At 41.9% G+C, this 16,973-nt stretch overlaps 1 protein-coding gene across 1 annotated transcript; it reads left to right on the top strand.

Moving 5' to 3' along the window:
* Positions 1–1,262: 1,262 nt before the first annotated feature.
* On the top strand, positions 1,263–16,969 carry LOC308247260 (uncharacterized protein C6orf163). The gene is made up of 5 exons (XM_080666110.1): positions 1,263–1,652; positions 4,852–4,946; positions 7,661–7,768; positions 9,156–9,358; positions 16,394–16,969. The coding sequence occupies exons 1-5, from the start codon at positions 1,505–1,507 to the stop codon at positions 16,824–16,826; spliced, it is 987 nt and encodes a 328-aa protein (XP_080522236.1). The 5' UTR covers positions 1,263–1,504; the 3' UTR covers positions 16,827–16,969.
* The last annotated feature ends 4 nt before the right edge of the window (positions 16,970–16,973 follow it).

Below are 16,973 nucleotides of genomic sequence, written 5' to 3'. Positions count from 1 at the left end.
TGAGGGCAACAAATTAACTATGTAAATTATTTAACAACTAGAGATCCCTAGGTCTGGCCAGCAATCGGGGCCAATCGGGGCCTTCCAGCTGCCTGCCGGGGCCTTCCTTCCAGTTGCTGGCCGGGGCCTCCCTTCCCCGGCTGCTGGTTGGGGCCTTCCTTTGTTCCGAGCCGCCCCCTGGTGGTCAGTGCACGTCATAGCGAGTGATCGGTCTCCCAGTCGAACTCCTGCGGGGACAATTTGCATGTTAAGTTTTTATATAGATAGATGTGATTTCAAAAACCAGGCTTAGTAATTCTGAGTGCTGGCTTAATAAAAATAATTTTTTCTTTAAAATACTGTGATATTTCCCAGTTTTATTGCCATGGCATCAAAACCACATTATAGATAACCTGGGGAAAAAATTAAACTCCATCCTTTGCTGATCTAAAAGGAATCAATTCTTTTATCACTTAAAAGAAAGTGTGGTGGGCTGAATAATGCTCCCCTTCCCGACCCACCTCCAAAGATGTCCATATCCTAATCCAGGGGTGGGCAGACTTTTTGACTCGAGGGCCACAATGGGTTCTTAAACTGGACCGGAGGGCAGGAACAAAAGCATGGATGGAGTGTTTGTGTGAACTAATATAAATTCAAAGTAAAGGAGCAGAGGGGAGAGCAAGAGAACCCTCCGCTCTTTCGGCTCCGTGGGCCGGATAGAACAGCCGAACGGGCCGGATCCAGCCCGCGGGCTGTAGTTTGCCCACGGCTGTCCTAATCCCTGGAACCCGTGAGTCTGTTATCTTAAATAGCAAAGGAAGCTTGGCAGATGTGATTAAGTGAAGGATTTTATTATCTGGGTAGGCCTGATATACTCACACAGGTCCTTATGAAAGGGAGGCAGAAGATCCAAGGAAGAAACGATGTCACCGTGCCAATGGGAGAAAGGGCTATAGGATGCAAGGCCATGAGCCAAGCAATGTGGGTGGTCTACAAAAGTTGGAAAAGGTAAGGAAACATTTTCCCTAAAGCCCTACTGACACCTTAATTTTAGGCTCATAAGATTAATTTTGAACTTCTGACCAAAGAATAAATTTGTATTGTTTTAAACCACTAAATATGTGGTAATTTGTTACAGCAGCAATAAGAAACTAATACAGAAAGTATTTGGGAAATGAGTGGCTGTACCATGCTACACTTCTTATTATTTCTAGTTGCTTTTATGAGCAAAGCTTGTTTTACCTAGCAACAGTTGCTAAGTCAGTTAACAGTTTAATGCTAGTGTCTAGGAGGGAGCAGCTGCTTAAATCTTCCCAACCTTACATGCAGAGGCTTTCAGTAGCATTCTTTCACATTAGGCACATACCCACTACCTAATCATGGTGAATCATTTAATCCTTACCAGCCTCTAGCATTGTCCTAGAATCTTGGGCCTCTCTAAACATCCAGCTTTTCTCAACACTACTTTTTATGCTCCTAAGAGTATTACAAACTGTACATAGTAAAAGACACCTTAAATTTAATCATGATCAGAAATTCAAATTACACCAGTTTTGTTTGCTGTGCTGTTTGTAATAAAATAATTCCACCAGCTCCTTTAGGGGACATCTTCAAACAGATCCATGAATACAAGCCCTTTAAGACACGCTTTTACACTCACAAAGATATACTGGGTAAGTGACTTCGTTGTTTGCTTTTGTTCTAATGTTTATAGCATGTCTTTCTTCCTGTTATATATACTTTTATCAGCTTTCTTGATCAAAGTTGCTTGTCCTATAGGGGTATCTGTTTGTCATGAGAACACAGGTTGAAATCTAGCTTCTCCATTTACCATTTGTGTGTCTTGGACAGGATACTTAGCTTCTCAATCTGTAAACTTATATGTAAATAGGGTTATTAATAGATATCTTGCAGGTTTATTATGAGACTTTAAAGAAATACAGTGTTTATGGGCAAAAGCAGTTTCATAGTTGTGATTCCGTGAAACAGTTTATTCTTGTATTATTTTTTAATTAGTTATTACATCATTTTCCATATGAATAACTGTAAACCCACTTTCCCCCAACTCTGTATTTGTACCTCTTATAAAGCCTGGCACATAATAGTAAGTGGGAGCTCTTTATGTCCTTGCCCATACTTGGGCACCTGCTACACACATAGGAGAGAAAATATCCCTAATACCTTAATAAATGGGTGAAAGAAACTATATTAGTAGCCAGTGACATAAAGGTAGATACATGTAGATAACATGAGAATATGAACTACATATACACTTGTAATAAATCAAATTGTAATTAATGGGTTTCCCTCTTTCCTTATTCTCATCAGAGTTTTCAGTCTGACTTTGGACCTTTGAAATGTTTTCCTAAGGACTCTCAAAATACTCCTCTGATTTTTTTTTCCTTTAACATGGTAAACCAATGGTGATTTAACTTCACTCCTGATTTTTTAAAATATAAAAGCTAGAGAATGGAGGGTGTTTTGAAAAAACGAAATTGTAGGGGGAGATCAAATTGGAATCATCCTCTAGAAATATCAATACCAAAACTGATTAACTTTAGTAAATGTTTAATACGACTTATTAACTATAAACTCTAAAATGACTTGACTTTTTACACCCAGGACAGTGGATAGCCATTCTTAGATAAGCTTTTATTAATTGATTCCTTATACTTTTTTTTTTAAATATATTTTATTGATTTTTTACAGAGAGGAAGGAAGAGGGATAGAGAGTTAGAAACATCCGATGAGAGAGAAACATCGATCAGCTGCCTCTTGCACACCTCCTACTGGGGATGCGCCCGCAACCAAGTTACATGCCCTTGACCGGAATCGAACCCGGGACCCTTCAGTCTGCAGGCTGACGCTCTATCCACTGAGCCAAACCGGTTTCGGCGATTCCTTATACTTTTTACACCCAGGACAGTGGATAGCCATTCTTAGATAAGCTTTTATTAATTGATTCCTTTTATTATCTGAATCCAAACATTAAGTGGATACATTAAATCTAACTAGTTAGAAATTGATCTTTTATTTTCAGTGACCTGAACTGCATTTGTCATTGACTATTTAAAGTCAAAAGAGTCAATATTCTTTGTTCTTTATAAGTAAACTCAAAGCCATGTTGAAATGTCTATATAAATGCTAATGAGTATTGCATAGGGAAGTAGTTCTCAAGCCTAGCAGTACAATACAGAAGTTTTAAAAAAATTTTTTTACTACAAATATCCAAACATAGACTCATTGGATTTAATACTAATCCAACACAGACCCACTAAATTAGAACCTTTAGAATCAGGCCTCAGCATGTGTTGTTTTTATTTTTTAATTATTATTTTATTTACTTACTGATTTTAGAGAGAGAAGAAGGGGGAAAGAGAGAAAGAGAAACAATTTGTTGTTCCGTTTATTTATGCATCCATTGATTGCTTCTTGCACGTGCCCTGACTGGAGATTGAACCCACAACCTTATCAGGATGACGCCCTAACCAACTGAGCTACCTGGCCAGGGCCTATTTTTTTAAAATATTTTTACATATTTTAATAGCTTTTTATTTAGAAATAGTTTAAGACTCACAAAATTTAAAAATAGAACAATATACGCCTTGTCTAGATTCTCTTATTGATATCTTACATAACATTAGTACATTGTCAAAATTGGGAAATTGATATTGGAATGATACATTTAAATCTAACTCAGGCACGGGCCTTATATGCTCTCTTCCCCACTACCCGCTACCCCGCCCCCCGCACCCCTCCAAACTCCCCCCACCCCCCCACCCCCCCGTGTATAGTTTCATGAAATTTATCATGTAGCTATCCTGAAGTGAGAGAGGGAAGTTCTTGAGAGAAATAGGTCCTGTTACCAGAGGTAGAGAACAGATGTTGGGCAGACAAACCCCTGAGTCCGCAATGTCTTATCTGTGCTTATTGCCGAGCTCGGCATGGTGAGAGACAACACTGCAGTGTAGGGTGTGCTTTGTAATTTTAGGAAGTTGATCATCAAGACCTAATCACATGAAAAGTTAATAATTCAACAAATCTTAGATGTGAGAAATGAGTGGAATAAAGAATAAACACTAGGAGTTTGGGTTGGAGAGAAAGATCACTGTGTGTGATTTCAACGCTTATAGGGTTCGTCATCACCTCTGACAACACAGTCTGGTAGGAGAAGATGGAGAGAACCCTCTGCCCAGCTCCGTGAACTCGGGTTGTGGCTCGAGGTCCAACTCTGTCCCTAGCTATCTGATACTGTGTGGTCCTCTAACCTCTTTAGGATTTCACTCCCTTGTTTGGGTAGGGAGGATGTTATTGTGAGAATGTTATTTTTTAGAAATTAAATTAGATCATTGATGGAGAAGTTCTAAACTACTACCCCTAACTCACTCCACAACTGAAGCAGCTAAACCCAAGAAAACCTACACGCTGAAGAAAGGCATGTAACGTATTAAGGCATTCTGCTACCACTGTCTGGGTGGAGGTAACACCAACACCCAGATATGAGCAGGGAGAGAGGAGCTGAATAATCTTGAATATTCACTTGATATTCTTCTTTAGAAGGAGTACAAAATGGGCACCTTTTTGCCACTTTCCTTCCCCAGTTGCCCACCATGTGGACTGACATCACATCACTGACTCCATCCAGGCCTAACAGTGCTGTGCATTCCCTCATAGTCAAGTAGGAAACAACTTACCCCTTTCATCGGTATCTTTAAAGAAAAGATTGACATCTCTTAAAAAAATGTCGTGTGTGTGTGTGTGTGTGTGTGTGTGTGTGTGTATCTGAGGTGACTCTAATAACTAGATCATAGTGAAAAGGGAAGCCAAGATACATCCGTGGACACTTGTAATTATTTCTCTTCAAATACACAGATATTGGGGCAGATCTTTTGTATAAAGAAGAACTATTTCAAGAGGCTGTACTCCAAGAACGTATTGCACTAGCAGAATCTGCTTTGTGGGCTCAGGTAAAAAGTTGCAAATCAAGCTAAGTTAACCTTTCTTTCACTGTTTGGATTTGTTGTAAACAATATAGTCACGCAGAACTGGTGTTAAATCCTGGCTACTTGTGGGACCTTTGGCAAGTTCTTTTATTTTTTTATTTTTATTTTTTTTTCAAATATATTTTATTGATTTTTTACAGAGAGGAAGGGAGAGGGATAGAGAGTTAGAAACATCGATGAGAGAGAAACATCGATCAGCTGCCTCCTGCACACCCCCTACTGGGGTTCAAGCTTGCAATCCTGGCATATGCCCTTAACTGGAATCGAACCTGGGACCCTTCAATCCGCAGGCCAATGCTCTATCCACTGAGCCAGACCAGTTAGGGCCCACAACTTTTTTTTATCCATTCATCTACTGATATGCATTTGGGTTGTTTCCAAATTTTAGCTACTATAAATAATGCTGCTATGAATATAGGAGTGCATATATTCTTTCTGATTGGTGTTTTGGGTTTTTTAGGATATATTTCTGGAAGTAGGATTGCTGGGTCAAATGGAAGTCCCATTTTTAATTTCTGAGGAAACTTCATACTGTTTTCCAAAGTGGCTGTACCAATCTGCATTCCCACCAGCAGTGAACTAGTGTTCCCTTTTCTCCACATCCTCACCAGCACTTGTTGCTTGTTGATTTTTTTTGTGATAGCCATTCTGACAGGTGTGAGGTGATATCTCATTGTGGTTTTAATTTGCATTTCTCTGATAATTAGTGACTGACCATTTTTTCATATATCTATTGGCCATTTATATGTCTTCTTTGGAGAATGTCTATTTAGGTATTCTGCCCATTTTTTAATTGGTTTGTTTGTCTTTTGTTGAGTTGCATGAATATTTTATATATTTTGTTTATTAACCCCTTATTAGCTATATCATTGGCAAATATGTTCTCCCATATAGTGGGCTCCCTTTTCATTTTGCTGGTAATTTCTTTTGCTGTGCAGATGCTTTTTATTTTGAGGTAAGTTCTTCAACCCTAGTCTTGGCTTCTTCAAATGTAAAAGAGAAATAATAATACCCATTCTACTGGATGGTTGAGAGAATTCAATGAAAGGAGGTGCCTGGCACATAGTAGGTGCTTAGTAAGAACCTAAGCAGGCATCATCGGGAGCTTCATTCCTTCTGAATTGCCCTTATGTGACCTAGCCAGTTTGGCTCAGTGGATAGTGTCGGACTGAAGGGTCCCAGGTTCAGTACTGATCAAGGGCATGAACCTTGGTTGCAGGCTCAATCACTGGCCCCAGTCTGGGCACATGTAGGAGGCAACCAATTGATGTGTCTCTCTCACATTGATATTTCTTTGTTGTTCCCCTCCCTTCCACTCTCTCTGAAAATCAATGGAAAAATATCCTCAGGTGAGGATTAACAACAACAAAATAATAAAATAGTAAATTGCCCCTATATGTGGATGACTCTTCCTGCTCCCCTTATTCTCAGTGGGTTAAAATTTTTTAAAAAATCCTTGATGATAATTATTTATTATTGCTTAATATCTAATATGTAGACCATTCATTTGTGCAGTGTGTAACACATGCCTGTTTTTTCCAAATGCTTCCTTATGTCTACTCTTCTTTTTACCTTTCTCCTTGCTCCCCTTCTCTCTAAAGTCCTTGGTAACCTTGTCCATGTGACTGCTGAGGTTGTAGGGGCCAATTGAGTGTGTTGGGGCTCACAGTCAGATCCCAGATACCTAACTGAAGCAAAATCTCAATCATCTAGCCCCTACTTCTTCCAGTCATAGATAGAATGACATAAGTGACTTCCTAAAGAGAATAAATGCTCCTTGAGAGCAGGATTAGCCTCAGCACTTAGAATGTTATTTCTCGGTTTCTTTATAAAAATGGTATTATAGCAAAGAGTGTTGGAATTGTCCAGTATTAGTGCCAGGAAAAGCTTGGTGTGAAAGTCCAAAATATTCCTTTTTAAAAATATATTTTATTGATTTCAGAGAGGAAGGGAAAGAATGATAGAAACATCAATGATGAGAGAGAATAATTAATCGGCTGCCTACTGCACACCCCCTACTAGGGATCGAGCCTGCAACCCAGGCATATGCCCATGACCAAAATGGAACCTGGGACCCTTCAGTCCACAGGCTGATGCTCTATCACTGAGCCACCGGCTAGAGCCAAAATACGCTTAGTAGTCCTCTGTCTTTACCAATAGTAGTAAAATTTAAATCGCTTGTGAATTATTGATTATACACGCTCATACAAGGGAATGCTTTTGTGGGTAATCTACAATGTGAATACTAGTAATCTAATGATCTGGGCATTTTCTTCAGATTAAATCATGAGTTTTCTGAAGACTTGATGCAGGGGATGTGGGATGGTATTCAGCCTCCTTCTCAGTAATTTCTAGCTTTGTGTATCTCTACTTCGCTATAGTTTTCAGATTTTCTGCAATGAGCACATGTTACTTTCATAGTCAGATTAAGCAAGAAATAGAGTGACAAAAAATAAAAGACAACCTAGTAGCCTCCAGTCCAGCTCTCTATAGCAATTCCTGAAACTGCAAGGTTCCCACTGCTGGGATGTGTGAGGGCATCTGGCCCACGCAGACAGTTTGCTATGGGCGGTTTGAGATGGGAACAAAGCAAGTAATTAGAGGCCCCATGGTGTTGGTTAATTTTTAGTAAACATAAAAAGCTATTATACTAATAAATAATACTCTTTCTTTCAAAGGCCGATGAACGCCAAAAGCAAGCAGTGGATAAAGCAATTGAAGAAGCAAATGACAAACATAACATCAACATTCAGATTCTGGAAGAGGAACATAAAAAAAAAATACAGGTTTTTATAGTGGCTTGTTGTCTTTTCAAAAGTACTGAAATTACTTAAAGCTCTGGCAAGGGAATAAGTGAACACCAATAATGTGTAAGATCTAGACGGGTGTCTCTGGAGGTTGGCTGGGAGGTCTCGGACTGTCATAGAAGAGTTGCTGAATACTCAGTGAGCACAGAATCCCACAAGCTTTGGGGTCATAAGCCCAAACCTTTAGGGGGTTTCTAGGCTGCAAGGAGCTGCCCCTGTCCCCCTGCCCTACCACATCTCTTGCCACTTGTTCTTTCCCTCCTCTCACTGCCCTTCTGTGGGTCCTGGGACCTGAACGCACCATGCACCTCTCACCGTGGTGCCTGCTGGGTTGTGCTTCCTGCGCTCCCTCAGATTTAGCTCAAACATCACTAGGCACACAGGAAGCTTTACCCACCAGCTCTGCCCTGCCCCCCCCCTCACCCCCATATCCCTATATACTGTCCTTGACACCCCGTCCGCTTTCACAGCAGTTGCCACCCGTCACAGTTGTAATTGGATTGTGCGACCACTTGTTAAGTGTCTGATCCCCACCTGACTGCAGCCTCCACGAGGGCATGTCTGTCTCGTTACCATCTAGCCCAGTGACCAGCACAGTGTGTGACTTAGTAAGTGCTCAGATAGGGTTCAACGAAGGAAATGGGCTGTTCTCTTTCTTCTCCTGGGCTCTCTGATTGTATCCTTTTACCTAAGTCTGCATTTACTGTGGTGCCAAAAGGGAGCCCTGAGCTGTTTCTCAAGTATTTTCTTCAAGACCAGAGGTCATGCAATAGGAGGGTGGGGGAGGAGTGGGGGGAAGTACCCTTTCTAGGTTGTTCAAGCACAGGACTGTAGGTAATTAGCAAATGTCCCGCAGAGGCACAGGGACTGGTTGTTTAGTTCGGCACCTCCGTTACAAAGTCTGCTGGAAGAAAAGGGTACAGAACTGTTTTCACATATGGCCAGGAGGGACAGGACAGGACCCAGTGCAGATGTGGTGATTCGTGGGCAGAGGCTGGAGGGAAAGTGGCAGAAGTCTGGCTCCAGGTTTGGCCAAAATTAATAAGAACATAACTGGTAAGTTTGGGGCACTGGGCCCATTTATTCATTGTTGGGCAGTGCTACCTCCTATCAGATCTGTACTAGGTGAGATTAAATAGACTGTCCTTGTCCCAAATATTTATGCTATATAGTTTGCTTGTTTCTGGTTTTATATAGTGCCATTTAACTGAAAGTTTTCCTTATTATACCCACTATTTTTTTAAACCATCAGTGTTCTCAGTACATATTTCATCAGGTTGTTGAACTATAATTCGAATAACTTCTTAGTGTGCATTTTTAAACATCAAAGCTGTAGCCTCTAAACCTAGTTTTACTGTTGCTTAAGGATGTAACATCTCAAACCAAGTTAGAGATGCATCAAAACATAGAAGACGAACTGAAGAGAGAAAACTTGGCTGCAGAACAGCGCATGGTCCATAGAATCCAAAGGATCATGATGGAGTGCCACAAGGAGAAGATCGAGGCTGTGGAGAAAGCCAGGGCCGAAGAGAGGCATCTGGCCCAGGAAGCTATCCTGGCCCAGAGGAGGTATTCCAGAGATCATATTTGCAAATTAGTATCTTGTTCTGTCAAAACCAACTTGGAGAAAGGGATAAGATTGAGGCACACAGGTGGATAGTTCCCAGTTATTGTGTTTTTACATTATTGAATATATCATAGAGAATAATATGTAAAGCATTGTGGAGTGTGTGTGTGTATGTGTGCGTGGTTTAAAAAAATATAACATGAATACTCAAAGATTAACCACCCCTCTGAAGGGGTTGGAAATTGGTAACACTTCCTCTCCTCGCTCTCAAAAGATAACTACTGTCCTAAATATTGTTTTTCATTCTGTATACTCGGTTTTAAGAGGCTGAGGAGAGGAATTGAGAAATAGTTTTTCCACAACACATAAAAGTCAATCTTCACATTTTTTAGCCTATAACGTATACTATTATGGATGTGTTCTTTTTTTTTATCTTATCACACATTGTAGATGAAACTGACATTATGAAAATATATAGAGCAAATTTGATAAGTCCTGACTCACTGCTTCCCTACCTCTCGCTGTCTTCCAGAGGCAATCATTTTCAGTAATTGGGTCTGTGTCTTTCCATGCCCTGTTTTAAAATTTATATTTTTATTGATTTCAGAGAGGAAGGGAGAGGGAGAGGTAGGTAGAAACATCAATGATGAGAATCATTGAAAGGCTGCCTCCTGCATGCCCCCTGTTGGGGATCGAGCCCGCAACCCCGGGCATGTGCTCAGACTGGGAATTGAACAGTGACCTCCTGGTTCATAGGTCGACACTCAACCACTGAGCCACGCCAGCCGGGCTTTCCATTGCCCTTTTAATGTGTTTGCAGCCTTATTATATATGTGCACAATCACAGATAGTTTTTACATAAATCAGATAATCTGTATATATTTTTAAAGAATGTTTGGTGGGATGAGCTAAAACAAGACAGCAGTAAAGAGCCTTAGTGATTATCGGGACCAAGAAAACCACAGTTTCCACATGTTAAGTGACCTGCCCGACATCACTTACTGTAGAGGCAGAACAAGACTGAAACCTCTGTATCTAGCTTCCTAGTCTAGGACTTACCTCTTTTGCTTTGCTCCTTGAGTTAACAAATAAATCTATTTGTATATGATTAACAACAGGTAAAGTCTTCCTTGTTAGGACTTTTTAGAACAGGGCCAAAGGTAAAATCCTGTAGGATTATTATTCTGCAGGTCAAAAGGAATGAGGGCTGCAGCTGTGGCCATTTCTTGCCTTGGTGATAAATCATAGTAGATCATTATTGAGAGAGACAAGGAAGGTGAAAGAGATTTCAGGAGAAAGTTAGAGAAGGTGGTAACTCCCAAATGAGTGTGGCTCAATGCAGTGGAAAGTGACGTCCTCTTCCCCGTCCCTCCCACCTTCCATCTACGGGAGCCCTGCCCTTCCTTCAGGAGCCTCTGGGCCCAATCCTCACACCGCAGCTTCTGCTCCTCCCCTCACTCAGTTGCTTTCACCCCCCTCCATTTTCTCTGTGAGGTTGGAATGAAAGATTTTCAATGGCTCCCTTTTATTAAATCAGTTGACTAGGATTAGGGAACTTCCATGCCTGTTGTTTAAGTATATGCAATTGGAAGGCCCATTTTGTTCATTGATGTGTTCCAAATGCCTGGAAGAGAGCCTGGCATGTGGTAGGCATTCTTTAAATATTTACCAAACAAAGGTTCAAATATGTTCCAGTCAGCTGAACCCACTCTAGATTCCAGTGTTCTTTAGAGCATTGCAGAAATTAGTATAGACAGAAGATCCGCTGTTTAGAATTCTGCCTGAAGACCTTTTATTTGTCTACAAACTTTCACTTATGACGTAGGATTCAGAATTCTTACATAATATGACAAACCTGTTAAATGCACAGAAAACTTTTTTGTGGGTTGAGGTGATTAGATTCTAAACAGATTATCTAGGAGATACTAAAAAAAGGAAGAACCTTTGCTTGGAAAGGTTCCATACAAAGCATAGACATTCCCTTCCCCTTGGGAGGGGCATTGGAGGTCATTGAGTTGAACCTGCCATCCTTCCTGCTGGCTGCCTGCCAGGCGTGGGTGAGCCTCTAAGTACTTCCGTGATAGGAATGCTATGGCTGGTTAAGGTGGTTGGTTCCAATGCTGAATGCCTCTACCTAAAGTGGACCCAAAATATGCCGACTCTAGCTGGTCTGGCTCAGTGGGTAGAATGTCAGCCTGCGGACTGAAGGGTCCCAGGTTCGATTCCAGTCAAGGGCACATGCTGGGGTTGCAGCTCAGCCCCCAGTGGGGGGCATGCAGGAGGCAGCCAATCAATTATTCTCCCCCATCATTGATGTTTCTGTCTCTCTTTACCTCTCCCTTCCTCTCTGAAATCAATAAATATATTTAAAAAAGAAAATATGCTGAGTCTGCCCTCAGTGCACAGTGATCCTTTAGATACTTGAGGAGAGGGATATTGTCCAAGCTTTAGTGTGAAGAGAAGGAAAAACCAAAAAGTATTTGTAAAGCAGCTGCTTCAGTCCTTCCTCATATAATATGCTTTCCAGACCCACTTTTAGGGGGGAAATGTGGATAAATTATATAAATAAATAAAAATCATCCTATCTAATAAAAGAGTAACATGCAAATTAACCATCACTCCACTACACCCACAAGCCACGCCCACCATCCAATCAGGAACTAGTATGCAATTAACCCAACCAAGATGGCTACAGCCACAGAGCGAGCAGGAGGCTTGGGTTTCCCGGCAATGGAGGAAGCCAAGCTTTCTGCACACCCTGGCCAGCCCAGGCCTCCACTCAAGGCTACAAAGTTTCAATTATAGAAGATAAATAAATCCCAACAAAAATGGCGGCAGCCATGGAGCTGGAGAGAGCAGGAGGCTTGAGTTGCCCCAGCAATGGAGGAAGCCAAACTTCTGCAGCCCTGGCCTGCCTGGGCCTCTGCTCAAGGCTACAAAGTTTCAATTATATAAGATAAATAAATCCCAGATAACAGGGTCTCTGCTTGGGTCGCCGGGGGGTGTGGCCAGCCTGCAAACCACCACAGGCTCCTCGCCCAGGCCGCCCCATGCCCCAAGGGAACCCCCACCCTGATCTGGGACACCCTTCAGGGCAAACCAGCTGGCCCCCACCCATGCACCAGGCCTCTATCCTACCTAATTCTATCTAATAAAAGAGTAATATGCAAACTGACCATCACTCCAACACACAAGATGGTTGCCCCCATGTGGTCAAAGATGGCTGTCCCCATGTGGACACAAGATGGCTGCCACAAGATGGCCAGCAGGGGAGGGCAGTTGGGAGGGATCAGGCCTGCAGGGAGGGCAGTTGTGGGCGATCAGGCCAGCAGGGGAGGGCAGTTGGGGGCAAACAGGCTGGCAGGGGAGCAGTTAGGCATCAATCAAGCTGGCAGGGGAGTGGTTAGGGGGTGATCAGGCTGGCAGGCAGAAGCGATTAGGGGCAATCAGAAAGGCAGGCAGGCGACAGTTGGGAGCCAGCAGTCCTGGATTGTGAGAGAGATGTCCGACTGCCTAAACAGGCAGTCGGACATTGCTCGAGGGGTCCCAGATTGGAGAGGGTGCAGGCTGGGTTGAGGGACACCTTCCCCCCATGCACAAATTTCGTGCACCGGGCCTCTAGTTTTATATATATGACAAGAACTGACTTTTCTTATGGTGAGTATTTTGCTTATGCTGAGAGTCCTTTTTAAGCATGAATCTTTTAGGCTTTTGTAATACTCTAATTTAGCTGTTTTAAAATGTGGTGTTATTTGGCACACAAAAAAGTATTGAGGGAACAACACCTATATTACCCATTTCACACATTTATTGGTTGCCTGTTGTATACACAATGGGCACCATGCCAGGCAGGAGAAATACAAAGATGAATGGGCACTTCAGGCCCTCTGCCTCCCCCTCTCCATGCCCTGCACCCTCCTCCCTCCTGGCTAACATTCCACAACTTCAAATAAGTCATCAGAATTAAAGTCAGACACTTCCTGACCTTAAACCAAAAGGCATGAATCCCAAAGGGTCAAAAATTCAGGCTCTAAGGCAGGCCGGGAAAGTTGAAAAGGGCATTCCAAAAAATAGAGAGACTAGATCCTCGTAGCAAGAACAGATTTTGATAGTAAGGCATTTAAAGGGGGTTATATCATGGAGAGTAGACGTAGGAGTCACCTAAGATGCACTTTATTTGAGCAGTTTTACCTGAGATCACCTCTGGTGGAGCCTTCGAGTCAGCCTCATAGATGAACACCTCTCTGTGGGGCCAGAAGGAAGCCAGGCCTGCTGGTCACAGAGCGTGGTTCTGGAGAAGAGCACAACTGCCTCCTCGGGGATTTGGGGCTGGCTCAAGGAAGCTTCCTCTAGTTCCTTCTGTCTGAGCCCCAGGGCCTGGTCATCACCTTCACAATCTCACCACCATTATGCAGATGCCATCAAACATCAGACTGAACCCTACGGTGTGGACAGATGCACGCTCCCACCTCTGTCTGTGCTGGCCCTTCCATGACAGCGCCTCCACTCTCCTGTGACCCAGGCTGAGAATCGGGAAGGTGGTTTTGATTCCTCCTCTTTCTGCCTCCACTATCCCCTGGCAGTCATAACTTCTGGCACTTAACGACTGTGTAATATTTCTTGGATTTATCCCTTTCTTTCTTCCTATTTCTTTCTCTTTCACCATGTGTTCAGACCCTAACTTTGCACTCCCAGGATATTGCGAAATAGTATAAATTGGTCTCTTTACTTCATCCTATGTGAGATTTGATTTACCAGATATTGCCAGAATAACAATTCTAAAAAATTATTATTATCGTATTACCCTTCCCCCTATATAAAATTTATAGTGGCCTCTTACACGATTGAAGCAGGTAATGGTGAAAGGTAGGAACTATCCCACCTTCTCAATTGTGTGACAATGAACAATAACTAGATCTCTCTAAGCCTTAATTTCCTCACCTGCTACATGGGAATAATAAGAGTTAATGAATAAAAATCATACCAGCTTCAGTGGGTTATTGTTAAAATTAAATGGAATGGAATGCATGTAAAATGTTTAGCATTGTCCCTAGGACAGTGGTCAGCAAACTCATTAGTCAACAGAGCCAAATATCAACAGTACAACGATGGAAATTGCTTTTGAGAACCAAATTTTTTAAACTTAAACTTCTTCTAATGCCACTTCTTCAAAATAGACTCGCCCAGGCCGTGGTATTTTGTGGAAGAGCCACACTCAAGGGGCCAAAGAGCCGCATGTGGCTCGTGAGCTGCAGTTTGCTGACCACAGGTCTAGGAGACGGGGGCGGGGCGGGGAGTTAGTAACAACCATAAATATTTAAATCCAACATTTATAGGTGTTTTTAAGTTTTCCAGTCTTTAGAGGTTCTGCCAAACTAGGTTAACCAGAGGCACCCTTGGAAGTACTTCACAGTGGCTAAGAGCCACTCCGACTGCCTGGGTGTTATTTACCTTTTTACTCTCATTATCTAAAGAATATATAGTGGCATTTTCCAGGATTTTATGATGTGTGATATCACAACAGATTAAAACAATATGAAAATCCAGCTTTTTTTCTACTAAGCTAGACAGTAAAGAGTTTTTTTAAAAAAATGTAAAATTATGTCACTTTTCTTACCAAAAGTTGTTTTGATTTGGAAAATACACTTTTCATAAAAGTTATGTTAATATTGAATAGATTTACTAATACTTTATATGAATTTGTAAATATTTTTGTCTTACTCTTAATTTGTAATACTGTTAGTGTCACTGGATATAACCCATATAAACAAAAGTTTCTTGGTCATTTGAAGAACAAAAAGAGGTTTCGAGACCAAAAGGTTTGAGTCAGCTGTCATAGAGTATTGCTCAGATAAAATCAAAATCATAGCTCAACCTGACTTGTGAATACAGTGTTTTCCCTTCTGGCTAAAGGGAGATAGCTGGATTGATATACAGAAATACTTTCTCACCCAAACACCGTGGCTCAGTGGTTGAGCGTCATCCTGCGAACCAGGAGGTCATGGTTCAAATCCCAGTCAGGGCACATGCCTGGGTTGCAGGCTCGATCCACAGTGTGGGTGTGTGGGAGGCAGCTGATCAATGATTCTCTCTCATCATTGATGTTTTATCTCTCCCTCTCCCTTCCTTTCCAAAATCAATAATTTTTTTTTTTTAAAGAGAGAAATACTTTCTCCAGGGGTTTGGAACTTTGACCCAGCTCCCCCTCCCCCTCCCCCCCTCCCCTCCTCCTCCTCCACTTCCTCCTCCTCCTCCTTCTTCTCTTCTTTTTTGTTAATCCTCATCTGAAGGTATTTTTCCCATTGATTTTTAGAGAGAGTGGAAGGGAGGGGGAGAGAAAAAGAGAGAGAAACATCAATGTGAATGAGACACATGGATTGGTCACCTCCCGCACATGCCCCAACTGGGGCCAGGGATCAAGCCTGCAACCCAGGTACATGCCCTTGACAGGAATCAAACCCATGACCCTTCAGTCTGCAAGATGATACTCCAACCCAGTGGTCGGCAAACTGCAGCTCTTTGTCCCCTTGAGTGTGGCTCTTCCACAAAACACCACGGCCTGGGCGAGTCTATTTTGAAGAAGTGGCGTTAGAAGAAGTTTAAGTTTAAAAAATTTGTCTCTCAAAAGAAATTTCAATCGTTGTACTGTTGATATTTGGCACTGTTGACTAATGAGTTTGCCGACCACTTCTCCAACCATTGAGCCAAACTGGCTAAGACTGTATCTTCATTTTTAAGCACACTGCACTCATATTTTTCTGGCCAAGGTGGACTTGGGTTCCTAAAGTTACTGTCAGACACTAGCCTCTCCTTAGCCCACAGTGGGGAAGTCCATGGACGACCTCCCTACTCTGAAAAATGTTTTTTTATTGTTAACAGCTAATGGAATCCAGAAGCCCATCTCTACCAGCCTGTCTCAGCCTGGTGTCTCACCTACACGATGCAATAAATTCTCATACAACCGTGCTGAAAGACAAAACCTTTCTGTTTTTAGTGGTTAGTCCATCTAACTTACAAACCCATATTATCTTTTGTAGGAAGGTCATGGAGGAATTTATGAGTGCTGGTATGACCATTGTTAAGGATCAGAGGAAGAGTGTGAGCAAATTGGTAAAGGAAAAAGAACATGAAATGAACATCTACTATTCCATGGCTCAGAGGCAGAAGCAGGAAGAAGTCCAGGAAGTGCTTCAAGAAGCAGAGAAAGCCCATCAGGCCACACTTGGAAATGTGATGGATAAACTGGTTAACACTCAGGACGAGCTGTTGTCAGTAGCACAACAACTGGGAATTATGACAAATTGGAAAGATTTCTTGGAGGAGGAATTACAAGAAACGAGAATGGCATTTCAAAAATACATCAATTTTACATTTCCTAAACTTGCACCCGGACATGCAGATTTTATTCTTCCAGAAAGAAAGAAAACACCTTCCAATCTTATTATTCCGAGGGAAACAACTCATAAGTAGTTCTCTTCAACTGAGACTTCACTGCAAAAGACATTGTTCCAAAGACTAAATAAATTCACTCAAAAGTCATTTATTGATCCCTGGTTATTTGCAGGGTACTATTGTGAGCCTTTTGATGGAAAATAAAAATATTCCAAAGCACATTCC

The sequence above is a fragment of the Plecotus auritus genome (genome assembly GCF_963455305.1).
Source record: "Plecotus auritus genome assembly, chromosome: 4".
NCBI lineage: Eukaryota > Metazoa > Chordata > Mammalia > Chiroptera > Vespertilionidae > Plecotus > Plecotus auritus.
This window is presented reverse-complemented; position numbering and strand designations above follow the sequence as displayed.

What these genes read in the sequence shown, in the direction of transcription:
- LOC308247260 (XM_080666110.1), top strand. Translation starts at nt 1,505, where the DNA reads ATGATCAGAAATTCAAATTACACCAGTTTTGTTTGCTGTGCTGTTTGT. An exon ending in AATCTGCTTTGTGGGCTCAG is followed by an intron (nt 4,947 to 7,660) that starts GTAAAAAGTTGC and finishes TTTCTTTCAAAG; the next exon opens with GCCGATGAACGCCAAAAGCA. An exon ending in AACATAAAAAAAAAATACAG is followed by an intron (nt 7,769 to 9,155) that starts GTTTTTATAGTG and finishes CTGTTGCTTAAG; the next exon opens with GATGTAACATCTCAAACCAA.